Genomic DNA, 22,070 nt, shown 5'->3' with positions numbered 1-22,070 from the left:
TCTCAGCAGTAGTCCTCAGGAGACCACGCCTCCATCTTTTCCCCGCCTCCTGTAATTCACTGGAAGAGCTTTGCGCCAATTACTCCACCGTCACCTATTGGCTACTCATACTATCCCTTCGGTTCCGCCTAGTAGTCCCCTCCAGCTTTTCCCCTTCCGAGCGTGCGCATGCGCGCTCACTTTTTTTTTTTTAACTCTTTAATTCTGCTCTGCGCGCACGCCCAAAGGGCACCTCCGCGTCCTGTCAATTCGACCAGCTTTCTGCGCTTGCGCACTCATGCCTTCAGCTTTTCCTTTTCCGGGTCCTAACTGGGTCTACCGGGCGCATGCGCCACTGCAGGCTGGCGGCTCGCGGCTCCTTCTTCCGGCCTTCCCGTTGGGCCGGCACCGGCAGAAGCGGGGCGAACGCACGTCCCCAAGCGAGTGACCTACGACCCCGGAAGTGGACTTCAGAGTCCCGGGCTTTTCCTCGGTCGGGAGCCAAGGGAGCCGTCGCCTGCACTCTGGGAGCACCCACCCCACGCCCACCTCTGGATGCCGCCGAGGGGTGCCCGATCCGTGCCCCGCGCTTGCCTGCTGGTTCGGCACCTGGAAGCAATTCTGGGCCAGGGGTGGGAGCCCAGACCCCGCCCCTGATGCAGCCCCACCCCCGCGCCCGGGCCGCACACCGCTGACTGCCCCGGCCGGCCCCGCCCCCTGCCCGCACCCTAGCCCCGCCGATCCCCTCCCCCTCTGGGGAGGCCATGGCGTGAGCGCGAGGCCGAGCCCCGGGGCCCTCGGGCGCCAGGCGGGGCATGGACCGGGGGCCGCCCCCATGAGGGTCCCGGCAGGGGGGCGCGCGCAGCAGCGGCGGGGCCATGGGGTCTCAGGTGTTGCAGATCCTGCGCCAGGGGGTGTGGGCCTCGCTCACCGGCGGTTGGTTCTTCGACCCGCATCAGAGCACCTTCTCCAACTGCTTCCACCTCTATGTCTGGATCTTCCTGCTCACCTTTCCCTTCTTGCTGTACATGGTGAGATGTTCCTGCCACCTGTTAACTCATGCTGCGAAAAGGGATAGGATGTCATGGAAGGCAGGCAGCCTGGGCGGGCGTTCCTAGGATGGTGGACCCTGCAGTTTGGGTGTGTGCGGTGGAGAGGCCAAATCTTCCTTTTCGTGGGTCGGGTGACCTTGAGACTCTCATTTGGTCTCTCTAGTTCTCAGTACTGGCTACATGGAGGGGCGATAAATCTTTTCCTGAATTTGTAAATCCTAATTATGGCAGTGGTAGCAGGTACACCCCAGAGGGGCAGGGCTATATGAGAAGGGATTTGACTTGCTGCCACCTCCAGGTCCTGCCCCCCAGCTTGATGGTGGCTGGTGTGTACTGTCTCGTGGTGGCTGTCATCTTCGCTACCATCAAGACTGTGAACTATCGACTGCACGCCATGTTCGACCAGGGAGAGATTGTGGAGAAGCGCAACTCGACCATGGGGGAGCAGGAAGAAGAGCCTGCCCAGGGGGACAGCAGTTTGCCCAGGTGGATGGGACAGGGACGATGATGGGGATTGAGGGTCTGTGCTGTCTAGGCCAGAGCCTCAGGGCAGAGGGACTGAACATTGGCTCCCTGAGTGAATGCTAGCTCTTGTCCTGAAGTCATTCTGGGAATTGTAAAAGGGCGTTTACGAGGGAAGAGTGATGAGCTCGTGAGAAGTGCTTCTTAGAGGAGTTTAGCTCCAGTCTGCTTCTTTCCACCTCCAGGGACCCCGGTGTGGAGATGACAGTGTTTCGGAAAGTGAGTTCCACACCCCCGGTTCGCTGCAGTTCTCAGCATTCCGTGTTTGGTTTCAACCAGGTCTCGGTGAGTGGCAACAGCCCTTGGCTTCTCCCGCTTCTCTCCCAGGAGCCAGTCTCTGTTGTGGCAGGTCTTGAGCTGTTGTTCCTTTGTGCCTCTTCCTCTGCTTAGGAATTGCTGCCCCGAATGGAGGACTCTGGACCCCTCAGGGGTAAGTGACTGTTGTGCGGGGCTGGAACATGGTAGTGTGGAATGGGATGACCTGTGGCTGCTTCAGGGTCCTGCTTGATGCCTCTGGTGCCATGGGTTGCAGACATCAAGGAGCTGGTACGGGAGCAGGGCAGCAACAACGTGATCGTGACCTCCGCCGATCGAGAGATGTTGAAGCTCAGCTCACAGGAGAAACTGAGTGAGTGGGCACCGCGGGGCAGAGGCTCGGAGGGAAGACTGGCTGTCTCGCCTTTGCCTTACCTGAGTTTTGCCCCATCGTGGAGTTCCCTTTGTGCTTGGATGGGGTCTCCTCGGCATTCCTGTCCCAGCTGGGCCCTCAGGGAAGCAGAGTTTGAAGCTCCCTCAGCTGTTAGTTTGTTTACAGCATACGCTTTTTCTTACAGTTGGAGACCTTCCCCAGACTCCCCCAGGAGCTGCCCCAGACCCCTCTCTCCCCAGCACAGACTCTTCAGAACGCTCTCCCCTGGCTGGAGGTGGCGCTCCCTGGGGAGGGAGCAGTGTGGCTGACACCCCCATGAGCCCCCTACTGAAGGGGAGCCTCAGCCAGGAACTGAGCAAGAGTTTTCTGACCCTGGCGCGGCCCGACCGGGCCCTGGTAAGGACCAGCAGTCGACGGGAACAACACCGAGGAACCAGTGGCTACCAGCCCCTGGACCGGCGGGGCTCAGGTGAGCCCACACCCCAGAAAGCGGGCTCATCGGATTCCTGCTTCAGCGGCACTGACAGGGAAACTTTGAGCAGCTTCAAGAGCGAGAAGACCAACTCGACGCACCTGGACAGCCCCCCTGGTGGACACGCCCCTGAGGGCAGCGACACAGATCCTCCTTCCGAGGCCGAGCTGCCTGCCTCACCTGATGCTGGCGTCCCCTCAGATGACACACTACGTTCCTTTGACACAGTCATTGGAGCAGGGACACCACCGGGCCCAGCTGAGCCACTCCTGGTTGTACGGCCTAAGGACTTGGCCCTACTTCGGCCTAGCAAACGGCGGCCACCCATGCGAAGACACTCTCCACCTGGCCGTGCTCCTCGACGGCCCCTCCTTGAGGGCGGGGGCTTCTTCGAGGATGAGGACACCAGCGAGGGCAGCGAACTGAGCCCGGCCTCCAGTCTCCGATCACAGCGCCGCTACAGTACTGACAGCTCCTCGTCTACTTCTTGCTACTCCCCTGAGAGCTCCCAGGGTGCAGCAGGGGGGCCTCGGAAGCGGCGGGCCCCTCATGGAGCTGAGGAGGGGACTGCTGTGCCCCCCAAGAGGCCCTATGGGACCCAGCGGACGCCCAGTACAGCCAGCGCCAAAACACACGCACGTGTGCTAAGCATGGATGGGGCAGGGGGTGACGTCCTAAGGGCTCCCCTGGCCGGCTGCAAGGCTGAGCTGGAGGCCCAGGTGGGAGTGGAGCTGGCTGCTGGGGATCCTGCTGTGCTGCCTGCTGAGGCCCGCAGCGGCCCTGCTGCCAACCAGCCGGGCTGGCGGGGGGAGCTGCCTGAGGAGGGTGCAGTTGGGGGAGGTGAGTGCTGGCTTGGGGGCAGGGGGAGGGAGGGGAGCTGAGGGGTGTGTTTGGGCAAGGGGGGCTGGAGTGGACCTGGTCAGCATCAGCTCTGCCTCCTCTCCGGCAGCAGATGGATGTGGACCAGTGATTGAGTGATCATGTGTGCCAGACCTCTTGGGTCAGCAGGGCCCAGCCACCTGCTCCAAGTCCTGTGGTTAGCACCTGGGCCTCTACTCCCCGAGGAGACTCATCATCCACGCTTCATCCTGGCCACCAGTGGGGCAGGGCAGATCAGTGTCGTCCTTATTTCTAAATGAGGAAACCGAGGCATGAATGGCTAGGTGACCTGGCTGGGCTCCAGAGCCAGAGCGTTGTTGGACTAGGTCTGACCTTTAGCACCATGTTAGAGCATCTGCCCCACATCACTCCCCTAGCTCTGGTCAAGCCTCTGTCACTTATGCTTGGGCCTCTCTCCGGACAGCGGCTGAAGAGACAGGCAAGCGAGACCGCTCCAGCAGTGTGAGGCGGACCCAGGCAATCCGGAGGCGCCACAATGCGGGCAGCAACCCCACCCCTCCGGCCTCTGTCATGGGCTCGCCACCCAGGTGAGCATCTGCCACCTGGGCTGCAGGGCAGAGGGGGCCAGCTGGCTGTGATGGTGCTGACCGAGGGCTTCCTTCTCCCTAGCAGCCTGCAGGAGGCTCAGCGGGGGCGTGCAGCCTCCCACTCCCGGGCGCTGACACTGCCCTCTGCCCTGCACTTCGCCTCTTCACTGCTGCTGACCCGGGCTGGCACCAACGTGCACGAAGCCTGTACCTTTGATGACACCTCCGAGGGCGCTGTGCACTATTTCTACGACGAGAGTGGTGAGCCCTTCCCCAGCCGCCCAGCCCGTTTTGCCCTCCTGGTGGAGTCTTCATTCTCTCGACAATGGCGCTGTCACTCAGCTGCCCGTTCAGCCCCATGGCAAGTGCTTTGCCTGTGTTCCCTTGCTCCATCCTCACAGCCCCTCTGCGGTATGATTGTCCTTGTCATCCTTGCTCTTCCCTTGCTGATGGGAAACTAGGACACACTAGAGGTCACAGGCTGAGCAGTTGGTAGGACAGAGATCCAAACCCAGGGTGGGCCGACCACAGGCCCAGGCTTTTGACTTGCAGGCCCTTTTGGTTTAGGTTTTTATCCCTGGGGGCTGGGTTGACATGCCAAGAGCACATCACAGGGTCTTCCTTACTTGATGGCCTTGGTGTCCTTGTGGGTCAGGCTTTGGCATTCCTGTCCCTGACTCGCTGCCTCATCTCCCACACCTTCCTCTCAGGAGTGCGACGTTCCTATACCTTTGGCCTGGCTGGAGGTGGCTATGAGAATCCCGTGGGGCAGCAGGGGGAGCAGGCGGCTAATGGAACATGGTGAGTCTCCAGGATGCGCTACGCTGACCTGGTGTGCTACACTTCTGAGGAGCATCCTAAGCCTGGAGTTCTTTCTCCCTTTGCTGGGCTGGGACAGGAGCAGTGGCAACTCCCTGGGAGGAGAGGAGTACGGGGAGCAGTGAAGGACAGATCTACAGGGTCCTAGGACCCTGGCTCTTGGGCACTTCCAAACAGGATGCTTCCAGGTCGCTCAGGGCCCAGGGAAGAGGGGAAGAAAGTGCAGTTTTGACAATGTGTGTGAGCCAGGATCTGGGAGGGGAGCACTTTTGTCACCTGCCTCATCCTGAGCCTGGTGCACCTCTGTCCCTTGGGTTTCCAGTTATGGAATAGGCAGACCCACCCGACCCCAGGGCTTGCTCTTGGCTTCGATCCTCATGGCTGCTGTACCCACAGGGACCGCCACTCACATTCCTCCAGCTTCCACTCAGCTGATGTTCCTGAGGCAACAGGAGGCCTGAACCTGCTACAGCCGAGGCCGGTGGTTCTTCAGGGTATGCAGGTGCGCCGGGTGCCGCTGGAGATCCCCGAGGTGAGCACCTAGGGAGGAGCTGTGCAGGGAGTTTGTGGGGGTGAGCAGATCACTGAGGCTGGCCTTAGCAGAGAGCTTGCCCAGATGGCAGGAGGGACAGGCTGCTCTGAGGAAGAGTTCAGGGACTCTACTGTATCTCTTCTGATCTTTCATGGCACGCTGAGGAGGCACAGGTCTGAAGCCGAATGACTCGGGAAATTGTACATTTGCTTATTCTGTTAATGTGTCTGGAGTACTTTCCTAATCCTGGAGGGATCCACAGTTAACAGGGACAATGAGTGCTCACAATAATACTTGCCAAATGGTGACCACACTCTTCCCTGTGCCTGACTCTACACGTGTGATTGCTTGGTGTATTCTTTTCTGACGGTTTTCCTCTCAGTGTATTTATCGGTAGAATTCTCTTTTCGCTATTCTAATCTGAACAGTGATTAATGCAGTCAGTGTAGTGCTACCAGAAGTATTAAGAGTGCGTGAAGCATAGTTTCACCTGTACTCCCAGCGACTTGGGAGGCTGAGGCAGGAGGATCACTTGAGCCCAGGAGTTTGAGGCCAGCTAGGCAACATAGTGAGACCTTGTCTGTAAAAACAAAAGAGTACCTCAGAGTTGAGAAAATAATCCTGAAAGTGTTTGTGTATACGTTTTACAGTCAAAGCCACAGATAGATCCTGAGCAGTATTAGGAGTCACCAAGCAGCCTTTTCCTGATTCATTATTGTTTTTCACCATTGTATGGAATTGGTAGCATTGTCCTTGCTGTCTAGCTGATGGCTGCCTCCTCGGGCAGGGGTGTATATCTCTGCCTCTCCGTGGTATCCTCAGAGGCCAGCACAGGGCCAGGTCCATAACTGTGCCCCCTGAGTGCTTCAGTGAAGGGCACAACAAGCCCAAAGAGGTGCAGTAACTTGCCCAGGTTCTCCCAGCATCTACATGGGCATCCAGGCCTCTTCTCAGGGCTGGGTACTTGTGTAGGTGGGGTGGTTCCAGTGTCAGTGATGGCTCCATCTGGGAAGACGTAGCATTTGTGTCACATCCTGAAGGACAAGGCAGATTACCTTGAGCCTGAATGAGACAGGAGATTCTGCCTGAGGCAGGAAGACAGATCTGGGATTCTGTAACTCTGCTGCCTGGTAGCTCCTGTAACCATTGAGCCCCTAGGAGCCATTGGCCTGGGAACTTGGAGCAAGGAACAGCCCTTGCGATGGAGGGACTGGGCAGATCATGGGGCCACTAGATGGAAAGGGTCAGCCGGGCTAGTGTGCTAGGGCGGGAATGGTGTTGTAGACCACGGCAGGGGTGGCGGGGCTGATGGCCGCGGCTGTGGGGACTGCAGTTTGACCTGCTGGACCAGGACTCCCTGCACGAATCCCAGGAGCAGACACTGATGGAGGAGGCACCACCCCGTGCCCAGCACAGCTACAAGTACTGGCTCTTTCCTGGCCGCTGGACCTCTGTGCGCTATGAGCGGCTTGCCCTGCTGGCTCTGCTGGACCGGTGAGTGCCTATCTGCCTTGGCCCTAGTCCCCAGAAAGTTCCAGGACCCTGGACTTCATGACAGTGAAGACAGTCATGACTTTAGAAAACCTGATTGTGCCCTTGAAAGCAGTGGTATTTCTTTAGGTTCCTTGGGTACAGAGGGGTGGCCAAGTGGTGGGGAGTCAGGGTGGGACAGGCTCTGTGGTAACACCAGCTTCCTCTACTTCAGACAGACAATTCAGTCTGGTTTTTGTTTTGTTTTTTTGGTCCTGTGTATTTAACCCGGGGTACTTTACCATTGAGCCTCATCCCCAGCTCTTTTTTTTAGGTACCAGGGATTGAACCCAGGGGCACCTAACCACTGAGCCCCAGAGCCACATCCCCAGCTCTTTTTATTTTTTATTTTGAGATAGGGTCTCACTAAGTTGCTTAGGTCCTTAAGTGACTGAGGCCAACCTTGACCTTGCGATCCTCCTTTCTCAGTCTCCCAAAGTGACTGGGATTGCAGGCGTGCACCATCACACCTGCACATCATCTGATTTTGTTGTTTTTGCAATACCAGGTGCACTCTACCACTGAGCTATATCCCCTGCCCTTCTTATTTTTCATTTTGAGACAGGGTCTTGCCAAGTTGCTGAGGCTGGCCTTGATCCTCTTGCCTCAGCCTCCTGAGTAGCTGGGATTACAGGCATATGCCACCATGCCTGGCAGTCTGTTATTTATTTATTTATTTTTTGCTTCTGTTTTTGATTTGATATTAAAATGAACTGCTATAACCTAAAAAGCTCACAAACCATTTGCCTCACCTTTCCCAATTTTCAGAGGGGAAATTGAGACCCAAAAAGTCAAATAGACCAGTCAGGTGATTTTTGTTGCCTGCTATAGAGCACTTGGGCTTAGAACCCACACCCTGGCTTCCTGTCCATTGGGCTTTCACCTGGCACTGTGACTGGGTGCTTGTGGGTACTGCCTGTGTTTATCATGGCATGCCTGATATGATGTGCCTAGCTCAGCTGAGCATGAGCTGGAGATGGGGAGGCCTCAGGAGTGTTGGCACCAGAAGTCCTCGGGATCTAGAAGGGTAAAGATTGGGATGTGGGGCAGCAGCAGGATGGCTTCCTGGAGTAGCTGCATCCTGGGCTCCCCCTGGGAGATTGTAGATTTGAATTTTCACAGGCCAAGAAGCTGGCCCAGCCAGACACCTGGAGATGGTCCTTTAGGACAGAACCTCCCTTCTGAGGCAAAAGGGCCACGCCTTTACTCACCTGTCTCTGCAGGACGCGGGGAGTCGTGGAGAACATCTTCGGCGTTGGGCTAAGCAGCCTGGTTGCTTTCCTGGGCTACTTGTTGCTGCTGAAGGGCTTCTTTACTGACATCTGGGTCTTCCAGTTCTGCCTGGTCATCGCCTCCTGTCAGTACTCGCTGCTCAAGGTCAGGCCTGGCTTCATGTGTCTTCCCCCCGACTCTCCTTAGTCTTCCCCTTCCCACTACTCTAGGTCTGAGGGCTGTGAGCTAGGAAGCAGATACGATGTTTAAGGTGCTTCATAGCCAACCACCCGTCTGATAGTTGAGAACCCCGAGGCTCAGGACACTTGAGGGTCCTGCCCTGATCCCAGGGTCTCATGCTCCTGCGGGCACTGGCCTTTGTTGCCAACATAGTCCTGTCTCTTGCAGAGCGTGCAGCCTGACGCAGCATCTCCCATGCATGTGAGTACCCATGAGTAGCGCCTCTCGCCAGGAGGCCCTGGGAGGGGCTGAAGCCAGGTGGGAGGAGTTCACAGGGGGAGAGACAGGGCTCCCTCACCAGCCCCATTGCCTCCACCCTGCCCAACTCTCTAGCTTGGACCCAGGGCCAGCCCTGGAGCATGTGGGCATGTCCACATGCCTCTTGGGTGATCAACAAGGAAGGGCAGCTCCTCACAGGCTGACTCCCCAGGGCCACAACTGGGTGATCGCATACAGCCGGCCCGTCTACTTCTGCATCTGCTGTCTACTCATCTGGCTGCTGGATGCCCTGGGTTCAGCACAGCCCTTCCCGCCCGTCTCCCTCTACGGCCTCACACTCTTCTCTGCTTCTTTCTTCTTCTGTGCCCGAGATGTGGCCACTGGTGAGACCTGGCAGGACAGAGGTGGCCTGGGAGAGTAAGCCCGGGAGGGTGGGCTGAGGCAGGGCCAGCAGACTGACCAGTCCTCATTTTCTCCCGGGCAGTGTTCACCTTATGCTTCCCTTTCGTCTTCCTCCTGGGCCTTCTGCCCCAGGTCAACACCTGCCTCATGTACCTGCTGGAGCAGATCGATATGCATGGCTTTGGGGGTACAGGTATGATGCCCGCAGGTGACTTGGGGGTGGAGGTGGCATCCGGCCCTAGAAGGCCTATGGATTGGGTCTGTGGCTCCAGCCCTCGCTGATCCATTCCTCATTTAGACCTCCGACACAGTACGGACCCCTTCCTTCCTCCAGCCTGTGGTCTCGACTTGAGAATGCTACAAGTTCTGAAGCCCCTTAGTGGGCTGGGGTGATGTCCTAGGAGCTCAGCTGCTGGGAGCTGGACGGTGGGGCAGGGGTGAGGTACACGTAAGGGCTGGGTTTAACGATTCCTCCGTGCCACACAGCTGCCACCAGTCCTCTCACTGCAGTCTTCAGTCTTGCCCGCAGTCTTCTGGCTGCTGCCCTTCTCTACGGCTTCTGCCTCGGGGCCATCAAGGTAAGATGGCCTACAGGGTGGGGGGCATGCTGGAGTCTGTGGGGTTGTTGGGACAGGGCCATGGATTGGGCTCAGCGGTGGCTTCTCAACTGGTGGTACCCCCTGGCTCCCTGCTACCCTCACCTTTCCTGACCAGTGTGCTTCTCTCCCCAGACTCCTTGGCCGGAGCAGCACGTCCCTGTCCTCTTCTCAGTCTTCTGTGGCCTCCTGGTGGCACTGTCCTACCACCTGAGCCGGCAGAGCAGCGACCCCACTGTGCTCTGGTGGGTGCTGCAGTGCCTGTCCATGCACTCGTGTGTGTGCTCTGTGGGCATGTTCATCTGTGGGTCTGGGGATCCGCTCACACGCCTGAACCACATGGATCCTGGTCTCCTGTGGCTCTGGGGGCCCGTGCGAGGAAAGGCAGCAGCCCCTGACTCTTTCTCCCCCCAGGTCCCTGGTACGGAGCAAGCTCTTCCCTGAGCTAGAGGAGCGGAGCCTGGAGACGGCCCGGGCTGAGCCCCCAGACCCACTACCAGACAAGATGCGCCAGTCTGTGGTGAGGGGCCGGGAGCGTGGGGCTGTGGTGGAGAAGCGGTGGGGGCCGGGGCTGGGTTGCAGGCCCCGGCTGTGGCAGTGAGCTTCCCCACCTTGCAGCGCGAGGTCCTGCATTCCGACCTGGTGATGTGTGTGGTGATCGCAGTACTCACCTTCGCCATCAGCGCCAGCACTGTCTTCATTGCCCTGAAGGTTCGTGTGGCTCAGTTCGCCCTCCTTGGGTCTTGGCAGGAGCCTACAGGACCTGAGGCCCCGAGCAGCCCCCACCTGGCCTGGTGGGCTGAGCCCCTGAGCGATCCTCTGGTCTCTCCCTCTGCAGTCGGTGCTGGGTTTCGTGTTGTACGCGCTGGCCGGGGCCGTGGGCTTCTTCACACACTACCTGCTGCCACAGCTGCGCAAACAGCTGCCCTGGTTCTGCCTCTCACAGCCAGTGCTGAAGCCACTGGAGTACAGCCAGTATGAAGTGCGCGGTGAGCGCTCTGGTTGCCTGGCCACCACCCTCAGGCTGGAGCGCTGGAGCTGGCCGGGTGGGAGTCTTGGTCTTCTTGGCTCAGGGTGCCAGTAGGGGGCAGCCTCTGCCTATGCTGCCCTCTCCACCCTGACCCTGCCACCCATCCCTGCTCTCTTGTGCCCACTCTTCTAACCATGCCCTGGCATGGGCCCGCTGTGCTCTCAGCCCACGTGTGCCTCCCTCTTTCTGCCTTCCTTGTCTCTGAGGAGATGGGAAAAGTAGCATTCCAGGACCCTAAAGGGATCTCTTGTCCAGAATTGCACACTGGTTTCCAGTAGACTAGAGCCATCTGGTACATTGTTGCTGGGCTGTGTCTAGTCATTTTGATTTGTGATAACGAAGGTCACACTTCTCGTTTTTCTTACACAATGGAAGGTCCGCTGGGCAGCATCCCTCTGTTGCTTCCAGCAGCATGAATCAGGGAGCTTGGCCCCTCAGAAGGGCCTGTGGCTTGGGGTCACCCCTTTTCCATCCCTAGTGAGTACCTGAAAGTTTCATTAGCCTTGTTTCCATAGACAGCCGAACAGGACAAAGCACTAGCCCTAAGCCAGGGATGTGCCCAGTGGTATGTAGAGCTCTGGCTGTGCCTGGGGCTCGTCACTGTCATTTGAACTGCCAAAGATCAGTCCCTCCCTGTCCTGCTGAAGCCTCCAGGGATTCAGGACACACAGCCCCTGGTTTGCCCACTCTCCTTGGTTTTCTCCAGTCTTGCTGTGGCTCATCTTCTGGACCCCAGGGAAGAGGGGATATGTGGGGCCAGGTGCTGGCCCATAGCTCCACTTCCTCGTTGCAGGTGCTGCCCAGGTGATGTGGTTTGAGAAGCTGTATGCTGGCCTGCAGTGTGTTGAGAAGTACCTCATCTACCCTGCCGTGGTGCTCAATGCTCTCACAGTGGATGCCCACACGGTCGCCAGCCACTCGGACAAGTTCTGCCTCTAGTGAGGACTACTGTGCCTACCCCCTACCTTCCCACTTGACTCCCATTGGGGAAACTGAAGCCCAGAGAGTGAATGGGTAATGGGTGGGGCCCAAGATTGCCCAGCAAGCCAAAGGGGGTGCCCCAGTTCTTGGTACACTATGTGTCGAAGCAAATGTGTCCGCTTTACCCTCACAAGAGGGACAAGCCTGAGAGTTACCAGTCCAAGAGAACAGAGGCTAGCTCACTAGGGAGAGCTAAGGCCCAAGGTTACTCTCAGGCCAGGGCAGGTGAGAGATGGGGCACGTGCACCCACTTCCTCCTAAGCCCTGCTGAACTTTCCCACAGCTGCCGGGCACTGCTGATGACTGTGGCTGGGCTGAAGTTGTTGCGCTCGGCCTTTTGCTGCCCACCCCAGCAGTACCTGACCTTGGCCTTCACCGTCCTGCTCTTCCACTTCGACTACCCACGCCTCTCCCAGGGCTTTCTGCTGGACTACTTCCTCATGTCCCTGCTCTGCAGCAAAGTGAGCAGGGGGCAGGGACTGTGGCTTAGAACTCTTTCACTGGGATTGTGGGAGAATGTCCCTGGGGCCTGTCACCTGCCTCTCCAGATCACCTCTGCTTTTGGCTCTTCAAGGAAGAGGTTACTGCTGTCTCTTCTTGCAGAGAGAAAGTTGTCTCTGTCAAGGGCTCTTCAAGGAAGGGGTTACCTCTGTATCTCTTTGCAGAGAGGAAGCTGAGGCTTAAAGAGGTGGAATGACTTGTCTTAGGTCCTCCAGGGAATTGAGTCAACCAGGATTTGACCCCATGTCTATCCAACCCTACAACCACCTTCCTCAGAAGCAGCTAGCATAATTAGGACCTGACCGTGACCTCTGGACAAGAGCCAGCCCCTGAGCTCTTTCTCTCTGCCAGCTGTGGCCCCGGAGAACAATTCTGAGTTGTTTCAGAAGCCCTGGGACCTGGGCATGTAGATGTTCTGCTAGACCATGGGATTCCCCACTCAGGGTTTGAGACGGGTCACTTTGAACAAAGGATCCTTCCCCATTTTGTGCAGGATGCCTGTTATGGTGGCTGGAATCCCTGCAGACCTGAACCTTTCTCTCACAGGAATGCTCACTTGTTTTCTGGCCAGGCCCAAGATGGTGGGCTTCCCAACTTGACTTCTCCGAGGTCAGACCTGGGACTGCCTGTTGATGTTCAGTACCACTGTGCAGGCCCAGCCTCACCACTGACCGAGTTGCATGACCTTAGCAGATCATTTATTTTCTCTTCCTTCTCTGAACCTCAGCTTAACCATCTGTAAACTTGAAGCAGCTTCCAGGGTCATCATGTGAATTAAATGGTTAACGTACCCTTAGAACGCAGTCAGGAGTTGCTCATGGTGTCAGGTGCCTCAAGCCAGAATTAGAGAGCAAGTGCTGGAGGCAACCCTGAGTTGGACCCACGTGGCACCCAGTGGGTGGCCCCAGAGTTCAGAATGAGGCCTGGTGTCTGGGGGCTTGGCACACCCACCCGAGTGATGCTACGTTTTGTACCTCTTGCCCACCCTGCAGCTCTGGGACCTGCTGTACAAGCTGCGTTTTGTGCTGACCTACATCGCTCCCTGGCAGATCACCTGGGGCTCAGCCTTCCACGCCTTTGCCCAGCCCTTCGCTGTGCCGCGTATCTGTGCCCGCTCTCTGGGTGGGGTGTGCAGGGAGGGCTGTGGCCTCAGGCTGCAGGGAGTGGGGAGGGAGTCTGGGAGGTCCTGCGTGCCTGCCCTCTCCTTGACTTATGCCCAGACTCGGCTATGCTATTCGTCCAGGCCCTGCTCTCAGGGCTCTTCTCCACACCCCTTAATCCTCTGCTGGGCAGCGCAGTCTTCATCATGTCCTATGCAAGACCTCTCAAGTTTTGGGAGCGCGACTACAAGTGAGTCCTACGGGTGGAAAGAGCAAGTGTGTGGGCCAGGGAGGGAGAGGGGCTTGGAGCCCAGACTGGACAGTGCCCAGCAGCAAGTGGGTGAATGCTTGGGCACAGTGGGGACATTTGTGGAAGCAGATCCCATGAGAGCAAACCGGCATTTGTGCCTGGGTGAGACCCCAGTTTCCCCAAGTCCTGGTTCTCTGGTCTGGGTGAGTCCCTTCCTGTCCCTGAGCCTTGCCTCCTCATCTGTGTCAATGTTTCTAGGGCCGTCATGGGTAGCTTCTGCTCATAGCACAGGGGTGTGGACTTGGAGAGGACCTGGGTGGAGCCTGGGTAGGGACATCTTGGCAGGTAGAATTGTCCCCAGAGTCACTAACTGCACCTTTGCTGATGCTGTTGCTTTCTTTGTGAACAGCACTAAGCGTGTGGATCATTCCAACACCCGCCTGGTGACACAGCTGGACCGGAACCCTGGTGTGTACCCAACTGTCCAGGGGCTTCAGGCAGGGCTTCCCCTAAAAGGACCCTTCCTTACGTGTCACTTTGTCCATTTGCCTCTCTGCCCTGGGCCCAGGCGCGGATGACAACAACCTCAACTCCATCTTCTACGAGCACTTGACACGCTCACTGCAGCACACGCTGTGTGGGGACCTGGTGCTGGGCCGCTGGGGCAACTACGGCCCTGGTGACTGCTTCGTCCTGGCCTCCGACTACCTCAATGCACTGGTGCACCTCATCGAGGTTGGCAATGGCCTTGTCACCTTCCAGCTGCGTGGCCTTGAGTTCCGGGGTGAGCCTCGGGCTGAGTCTAGGAATGGGGGTGCAGGCATGCTGGGGTCTTGGCAAGGCACTGTGTTTGATAGTGTGCAGGGACAGCCTGGCTGGGGCGACTTCAGGCAAGGAGCTCTTGCTCACTGAGTTTGGGTTTCCCAACCTAAGCTCTGAGGTGACAGGTCTTTTTCCAGCCAAGCCCTCTCTGTGCCCTGACTTTGGGTCCATAATGATGCCAGAGGTTGCCACCAACACAGTTGGGGGCCAGAGCTCTGGGTTCTCATGCCAACTTTTTCCTGGCCTGCTCTGTGGTCTCAGGCTAGACCATTCAGGCACCGTGCACAGCCCCTAGTGAGTGAGCCTGCTTCTAGCTTGCAGGAAGACATGTTGGATGCCAACTGCATAGGAAGCCCAAGGGTGCACAGCTCATAAGCACCAAGACCTTGAGCAAGTCACTTTTCCTGTTTGAGAAAAGTGTCTTTGCCTCTATAAATGAGGGACCAGACCCCTTCCTCTTTCATTCCCCCTCATCATGGCTGCTGGGAATTAAGGAAGGGGCCCACTTGTTAATCCAGTCATTCAGTCACCTTTGCATACACAGCATTCCTGGTGGAGGGTGAGTGGCAGCAGTCCTCCAGTGCCATATTGGGCTCTTGCTGGGGGAGGCAGGCGAGGATTGTCCTAGTGACCCTGACCGGGCAGTCCTCCCCCACAGGCACGTACTGCCAGCAGCGTGAGGTGGAGGCCATCACTGAAGGTGTGGAGGAGGACGAGGGCTGCTGCTGCTGTGAGCCTGGCCACTTGCCGCGGGTCCTGTCCTTCAATGCCGCCTTTGGGCAGCGCTGGCTGGCCTGGGAGGTGACAGCCAGTAAGTACGTGCTGGAGGGCTACAGCATTAGCGACAACAACGCCGCCTCCATGCTGCAGGTCTTTGACCTCCGCAAGATCCTCATCACCTACTACGTCAAGGTATGGCGGGCCGCAGCATCCCTACTGGTGGACGCTGTCTGACCAGGAGCATCACAAGTTCTGTTTTGTGGAATGTTGGAAGCCTGCTTGATCCAAGGGAAGCAGAGGCCTCTGAATTTAAGCATGCTGCCCAGAGGCACCACCAGATAGCAGAGGTGAAGTGATGAATCTGAGGTTCCAGAATTAGGGGAAAGTGACAGAGCTGGGCATTGAATCCAGGCCTAACTCAGCCATTAGGCTTTGCTACCTCCACCTGGGTACTCCGAGCCAGGCCGGAGATCTGGAGATTTGGCATGGTAGGGATTGGTGAGGCACTGTGGATGCAGAAGGATCCCTCGACTGGGTGTTCTAGGGGTCCTGGAAACCTGGAAAGTTACCTCGTTGTCATGGCTCACTTTACACCTTGGGAAGTGCTGGCATTGAGGTCCGAGATGGCAAACATGGAGGCTTCGTGGTGTTCAGAATGAGAGTACTGCTGGAGTGGGGTATGTGGGTGATCACAGGCCTCCAGGTGCTCTTAGGATCTGCCCTGGCATGTGCCTTGTTGGGGGTCAGGGAGCCTGTCCTCCTGAGATTCCCCCTTGGATAGGCACAAGCAGCTCCCAGCCTCCTAGCTGTCCTTTTGCCCCCTGCGGACAACCTACCCATGTCATGTGTTAGAGTAGCTGTAATTTCCATTTTTTTGTTTGTTTGTTTCTTTTTTTTTGTCCTGTCAACTCTTGGAGAACAGTTTATGAGGCTGTCCTTATTTTCTCTAAGAAAAAGGATATGGTCCAAAAGGGACAATCCCAGCCCCAGGTCACTCCAGCGTCAAGGTCCTATCCATCTTCCTGTCCCATCTTGAGAACTGTGCCCTTGCCCAAGTCAGCCTGCTGCCTCCTAGAGACCTCACTCAAAGCCACAAGCCTCTGATCTCAGGCCTAAGCCAGTAGGCCTGAGGAGACGAGCCCTACCTGGTTCATTGTCCCATGGGAAGCTGACTTGCCATAGCTGCAGCTGCCTCAGAGGCTGGGCACAGGAGCTGGAGGACACAGGGATGCTCTGCTAAAGTTGTACAGAACATGGGGTGAAGCCTGGAAGGCTGGGGGTGCCAGGGAGGCAGCCATGCAGGGCACACAGAGGGGGGCCCAGTGCTGGAGGTAGTGTTGGGGACGTGCTATTCAGCCTTTGAGTTGAATAGCCTTTGAGTCAGGCCCAGCTCTTTCTGTACAGCTTTGGCCAGCCCTTGGTGTCTCCTCTGCATCTCGCCCTTCCTGTGGGTGTCACTGAGTGCAGTGGGTGTGAGATGTGGTGCAACCCTTAGCCAGAACCACCAGCACCCCCAAGCTGTCTGCAGTCATACCTTGTACTCAGGGGTAGTTCTTCCAAGCCAGGTGGTTTGAGACCCTGCCACATTCTTTAGCCACCCTTGGGAGAGGATAAGCCACTGTGATTGGCCTCATTACAGCTGAGGCGATGGCCTCAGACCTGTTCCTGCAGATGGTGGCACAAGAGCAAGAGGGTACCTTAGCCACAGGGCCTGTGCAGCGGTGAAGTGCACCCAGGCAGCACTAGGACAAAATGACTCCTAGACACTGTGCCCACGTGGGGACTGTTGCTGATCACGGGCTCAGGTCTTCATTTTCTTCCTGAGAATCACTCTGAGGCTGTCACAGAACAATTGTCACTGGCCAGAGTTAGCCAAGCACTAATGTGTGCCTGGCCAGATCCTCCCCTGTCCCTGAAGCACTCTTTTTTTGTGTTTTCTGGGGGCGTGGTGGTACCCAGGGAGTAGAGGCACTCTACATAGTCAGGAAGGCCGGCTGGAGCCTAAAGCTGCCCCACTATTTTTTTAAGATTTTTTTTTTTAGATGTTGATAGAACTTTATTTTATTCATTTATTTGTATGTGGTGCTGAGAATCGAACCCAGTGCCTCACACATGCTAGGCAAGTGCTCTACCACTGACCCCCCCCACCCCATTATTCTTCTGGTCCCTTTTTGGTGAAGCAACAGCGCGGCCCTCCCCAGACTATGCTAAACATGCCAGAGCCAGGCAGCCCCCATCCCAACACAGCCATTAACTTCAGGTGTCCTCCCCTGCCAGGGAACTGTGTCAGGCCTTGGCTCCTTCTGTCTTGTGCCCTGGTCATTTTGCCCAGGTGTTTGACTTCTCCATGCTACACTATAGAGACTGTGCTGGACACTCTGCTGCCTAGGGTACCTTCAGTTAGTGGCCAACTGCGTCACCCTCTCCACCCCTTGCCCCACACAAAGCGTTGACCCCATCGACTTCGTCTCAGGGTGGCACATGGAATCCCCATAACATCACTGGCTGCCAGCTGCCAGTGGCACACTGCCTCTCCATCTCTGTGGGGCCAACGACCTGCTTTCCAAAAGTCCTAGCCGTTCGCCCAACCCGTACTTAGACATCAGCAGTACTTCTTCACAAGGGGTTCAGGAGCCTCCAACTTTGGGCACAAGGTTTTGTGCCTCTGCCTTTTTTTCTGAGAAGAGGCCCTGTGACTGTCGTGCTGTGGCTGCTTAAAGGGACCTGTGACCCAGGGTGCTCTGCTGACTTGCTAGGCCCTGAAATCTGGATCCCACAGCATCTTCAAAGTCCAGTTTAACCTGTCCTGCTGTGTGACATGGGGCAAAATTGTCATCTGTCAGTGCCTCTTTCCCTTACAAATGGGTTAGATGCTAGGGTGAACGGCAAGGTGACAGGTGTTGCATACAAGCCCCTGCTGTAGTGTGGGACCCTCCAGGGCCCCTCTGTAAGTGGGGGCACTCCCTGCTGGCCGCCTCTTCCCCCTGACCTGGGGTGGGCCAGAGCTCACTTGCCCTTGTGGCCTTGGGGAGTTGAGCTGAGCTGCAGGAGGTGGGTGTCCTAGGGAGCTCCGTAGCCCAGGCTGGGGCAGAAGTTTCTCCTGGTTTTCCCCCAGGGCTGGGGTAAGAGCGGGCCGCCCTCCACACACACCCCAACACCTGCTCCTCCTCTCCCAGAGCATCATCTACTATGTGAGCCGTTCTCCAAAGCTGGAGGCCTGGCTGAGCCACGAGGGTATCGCAGCTGCCCTGCGGCCTGTTAGAGCGCCAGGCTATGCTGACTCGGACCCCACCTTCTCACTGAGCGTGGATGAGGACTATGACCTTCGCCTTTCCGGCCTCTCGCTGCCTTCCTTCTGTGCTGTGCACCTTGAGTGGATCCAGTACTGCGCCTCCCGGCGTGGCCAGGTTGGGCCACCACTACCCTGGGGCTGCCCTACCCAGGCCTCTGGGGACCTGAACCCTCTTCCACTTCTCCCCTTTCTGTTCGGGTTCTTCTTACCCTGAGACTCCCTTGGCCTGGGCCCTGGCCCCCACCCCAAGTTCCCAGTCCCAGGTCTGAGTGGGGCTCTGGGGACGGGGCTCCTTGTGCCACAGCCCGTGGACCAGGATTGGAACTCGCCGCTGGTCACGCTGTGCTTTGGCCTGTGTGTATTGGGTCGCCGGGCCCTGGGAACAGCCTCTCATAGCATGTCTGCCAGGTGAGTGCGCATGCCCGCTGGTCCCGCTACTCCCCTCTCACCCATGCATGCAGAGCTCAGTGTCTGGAAACCGCTGGGCCTTCCTGTTGGTGTAGCTTGTCTCACATGAGCCAGGCATTCCCGGTCACGACCCTACCTGTTCCTCAACACTCTGAGGGACGTAGACAGACTGGCCTCCTTGGAAAGATGGGGAGCCTAAGGTTCAGTGTGAGGAAGGGGCTCACCTCAGGTCACTCAGAAACCTGAGATGCCTGGCTCCACTCCCCACACGTGCCCCTTGTTCCTCCTCCCTGGCCAGCCTGGAGCCCTTCCTCTATGGCCTGCACGCTCTGTTCAAGGGGGACTTTCGCATCACCTCCCCACGTGATGAGTGGGTCTTTGCCGACATGGACCTGCTTCACCGTGTGGTGGCGCCTGGGGTTCGCATGGCCCTCAAGCTTCACCAGGTGGGAGCATGGTGTGCCTAGGCTGCTCCGGCAGGTGGGGGTGAAGGCTCACCCCAGTGCAGGGGCCCCTCACTCCTGCCCGCCCATCCACCCGCCAGGACCACTTCACATCCCCAGATGAATATGAGGAACCGGCTGCCCTGTACGATGCCATCGCGGCCAACGAGGAGCGGCTGGTCATCTCACACGAAGGTGACCCGGCTTGGCGGAGCGCCATCCTCAGCAACACACCCTCCCTGCTGGCACTGCGCCATGTCATGGACGATGCCTCTGATGAGTACAAGATCATCATGCTCAACCGCCGCCACCTCAGCTTCCGAGTCATCAAGGTGGGGCTGGCCCTACCTGCCCCCAGCCCAGGTCCCCCTGCCTGGTGCCAGATCCCTGACCTTCTGTGTGGCTGCCCACAGGTGAACCGCGAGTGTGTGCGTGGCCTGTGGGCGGGGCAGCAGCAAGAACTGGTGTTCCTGCGAAACCGCAACCCGGAGCGGGGCAGCATCCAGAACGCCAAGCAGGCGCTCCGCAACATGATCAATTCTTCCTGCGACCAGCCGCTGGGCTACCCCATCTATGTGTCACCCCTCACCACCTCACTGGCTGGCAGCCACCCTCAGCTGCGAGCACTGTGGGGCGGCCCCATCAGCCTGGGTGCCATCACCCGATGGCTTCTACGCAGCTGGGAGAGGTGAGCCCTCGCTGCCACCCCAGCCCACGAGGCCTCCTGAAGGGCTGCTGTGCGGGGCCCTGGAGCAGGCGCAGGTGCAGGTGCCTTCCACGTCTTGTGCTAGAGTAGGGCTTGAGCCCCAAAAGATGACCCCTCCCAGAGCTCATGTGAGTTCTCTCCAGAGGGTCCCCTCTCCCTAGAGCTGACAGTGGCCTTTCATCTTTAAGCATAATTGAAAACTCTGTCAAAGGCCCTTAGAGGTGAGGATGTGGGGCTCCCAGATCCTGGCTGGCTTGTTCTGGGTTGGGTTTCTTGAGGCCTGTGGCCTCAACCTGTCCTTCCTGACCCCTTCTCCTTCCCACCCTCAGGCTTCATAAGGGCTGCGGTGCCGGCTGCAATAGCGGTGGGAACGTGGATGACTCGGATTGTGGTGGAGGCAGCGGCCTGACTTCCCTCAGTGCTAACCCCCCCTTGGCACACCCTACGCCTGAGAATGCAGCAGGTGAGCAGGCGAGGCTGGGCCAGCTCGGTGGGTGAGAACGGCACCAAGCTGAAGTCTGCTGCCTTATCTGTCTCCTGCAGGCAGTGGTGACCAACCCCTCCCACCCGGCCCTGGCTGGGGGCCGCGGCCCTCCCTGAGCAGCTCTGGTGATGGACGCCCCCCTCCTCTGCTGCAGTGGCCTCCCCCTCGGCTCCCTGGCCCACCCCCTGCCTCACCTGCTCCCACTGAGGGTTCCCGGTCCTCAAGGCTCCCTGGTCCTGGTCTCCTCAGTTCTGAGGGGCCCAGTGGAAAGTGGAGCCTGGGGGGTCGGAAGGGTCTGGGAGGATCTGATGGAGAGCCAGCCTCAGGGAGCCCTAAAGGAGGCACCCCCAAATCTCAGGTAAAGGGCCTGTGGGGAGTCAGGTCCCAGAAAGCTCAGTTCTGTGCTCCTGCCAACCTGTCTGTCCTCCCCCAGGTGCCTCTAGACCTCAGCCTCAGCCCAGATGTCAGCTCCGAGGCCTCACCCCCCAGAGCAGCACAGGACATTCCTTGCTTGGACAGCAGTGCTCCTGAGAGTGGTACGCCCACTGAGGCCCCGGCTGACTGGCCTGTTCCTGCTGAGGAACGTGAAAGTCCAGCTGCCCAGCCATTACTGGAGCACCAGTACTGAGCAGCCTGGCGCCCGATGGATCCCATCCTAGGACTCAGTAACTTGGACTTCCTCTGCTGCCTCTGGTCCTCTCTGTTGGACCACAGAACTGAGTGACTTTGGCTCCCACATCTGAACCCTGTCCTCTGGCTGCCTCAGCCAAAGTACCAGAACTGAATGGCCTGGACCTCTGACCTTGACCCCTGATCTCATTCCTAATCCACGGTCTGGGTACCCCAAACTGAGGCAGTCAGCTTCCCAGCCAGGCCCTAAAAGCCAAACCCATGGGCTGGTCCCGCTTTGAGCCCATGGCCAGGACTGACTTGGTCCCGGGCTTGCACTGCCTGCGAGGGTGGTCCCCTTGTCCTGGACCTAGGCCCTGAAATGTGGCAAGGGTTGTTTCTTCTTTTTTGGTCTTTTTTTTTTTTTTTTTTCCGTGCTTCAGAGACACCAGAATTAATAACACTATTTTTGATTTTGATTGGTAGTTTCTTCTCTCTGAGAATGGGTATAGGGTAGCGATGGGGGCCAAGTTAGGGTGGATGTGCACAGAAGGGGGCTGAGGGGTGGTGGGAGATGGAGGTCAGACCACTGCGGGGACCAGATGAGTTGGGTCCCTTCCCCACAATCCTGTTCCCTTTTCAACCCTTGATGGTGGTTCCATTTTCCACTCCAGTGTCTTCAAAGATTTCCAGCCCTGTGGCCCCTACATTCATAACCTTGATCTTGGCCATAGCCTTTCTCTGAACCTCAGATACTCTAAATCTTAAAGAGATGAGGACACCTTTGTAAGGTGTTTAACAATAAACGAGACAGCGTGTGTAGAGCGTTTACCCAGAGGCAGGGGCGTGGTATCCTGAGCACCTGCTCAGTGCTGGACTGGAGCTGGACGCTAGGTGTCTTCTAGCCCTTCTAGTTGGTCTGGAAAGCAGGTACGCTTGTTTCCATTTCTCAGCCAGATCGTGAGCCCAGTGAAAAGGGTGGCTGGAGGTGCCTGGGCTGGAGCTGGCCTGCTGAGTACGGGTCTGACGGTGACCAGGCCTGGAGTCCCCGCCCCCGGCGCTTCCCGCCGCCG

General features: G+C 57.8%; 1 protein-coding gene across 7 annotated transcripts; it reads left to right on the top strand.

Moving 5' to 3' along the window:
- Positions 1-40: 40 nt before the first annotated feature.
- On the top strand, positions 41-21,476 carry PCNX3 (pecanex 3). Of its 7 annotated transcripts, none has more exons than XM_079103334.1 (35): positions 41-1,010; positions 1,330-1,517; positions 1,739-1,838; positions 1,944-1,983; positions 2,050-2,181; positions 2,387-3,514; positions 3,978-4,101; positions 4,187-4,362; positions 4,812-4,902; positions 5,317-5,452; positions 6,786-6,946; positions 8,206-8,359; positions 8,603-8,635; positions 8,865-9,036; positions 9,138-9,248; positions 9,542-9,633; positions 9,787-9,896; positions 10,066-10,171; positions 10,270-10,362; positions 10,490-10,640; positions 11,475-11,619; positions 11,946-12,123; positions 13,156-13,264; positions 13,384-13,513; positions 13,923-13,981; positions 14,082-14,297; positions 14,994-15,247; positions 18,232-18,462; positions 18,652-18,755; positions 19,054-19,201; positions 19,300-19,530; positions 19,612-19,886; positions 20,234-20,367; positions 20,448-20,746; positions 20,822-21,476. In XM_079103334.1, the coding sequence occupies exons 1-35, from the start codon at positions 858-860 to the stop codon at positions 21,014-21,016; spliced, it is 6,159 nt and encodes a 2,052-aa protein (XP_078959460.1). In that variant the 5' UTR covers positions 41-857; the 3' UTR covers positions 21,017-21,476. The 7 variants fall into 7 exon arrangements, with proteins under 7 accessions (XP_078959460.1, XP_078959464.1, XP_078959461.1 ...); XM_079103338.1 differs by having other exon boundaries at positions 4,184-4,362; positions 6,825-6,946; XM_079103335.1 differs by having other exon boundaries at positions 4,184-4,362; positions 6,804-6,946.
- Positions 21,477-22,070: the final 594 nt, after the last annotated feature.

The sequence above is a fragment of the Sciurus vulgaris genome, assembly GCF_902686455.1.
Source record: "Sciurus vulgaris genome assembly, chromosome: 11".
Classification (NCBI taxonomy): Eukaryota; Metazoa; Chordata; class Mammalia; order Rodentia; family Sciuridae; genus Sciurus; species Sciurus vulgaris.
This window is presented reverse-complemented; position numbering and strand designations above follow the sequence as displayed.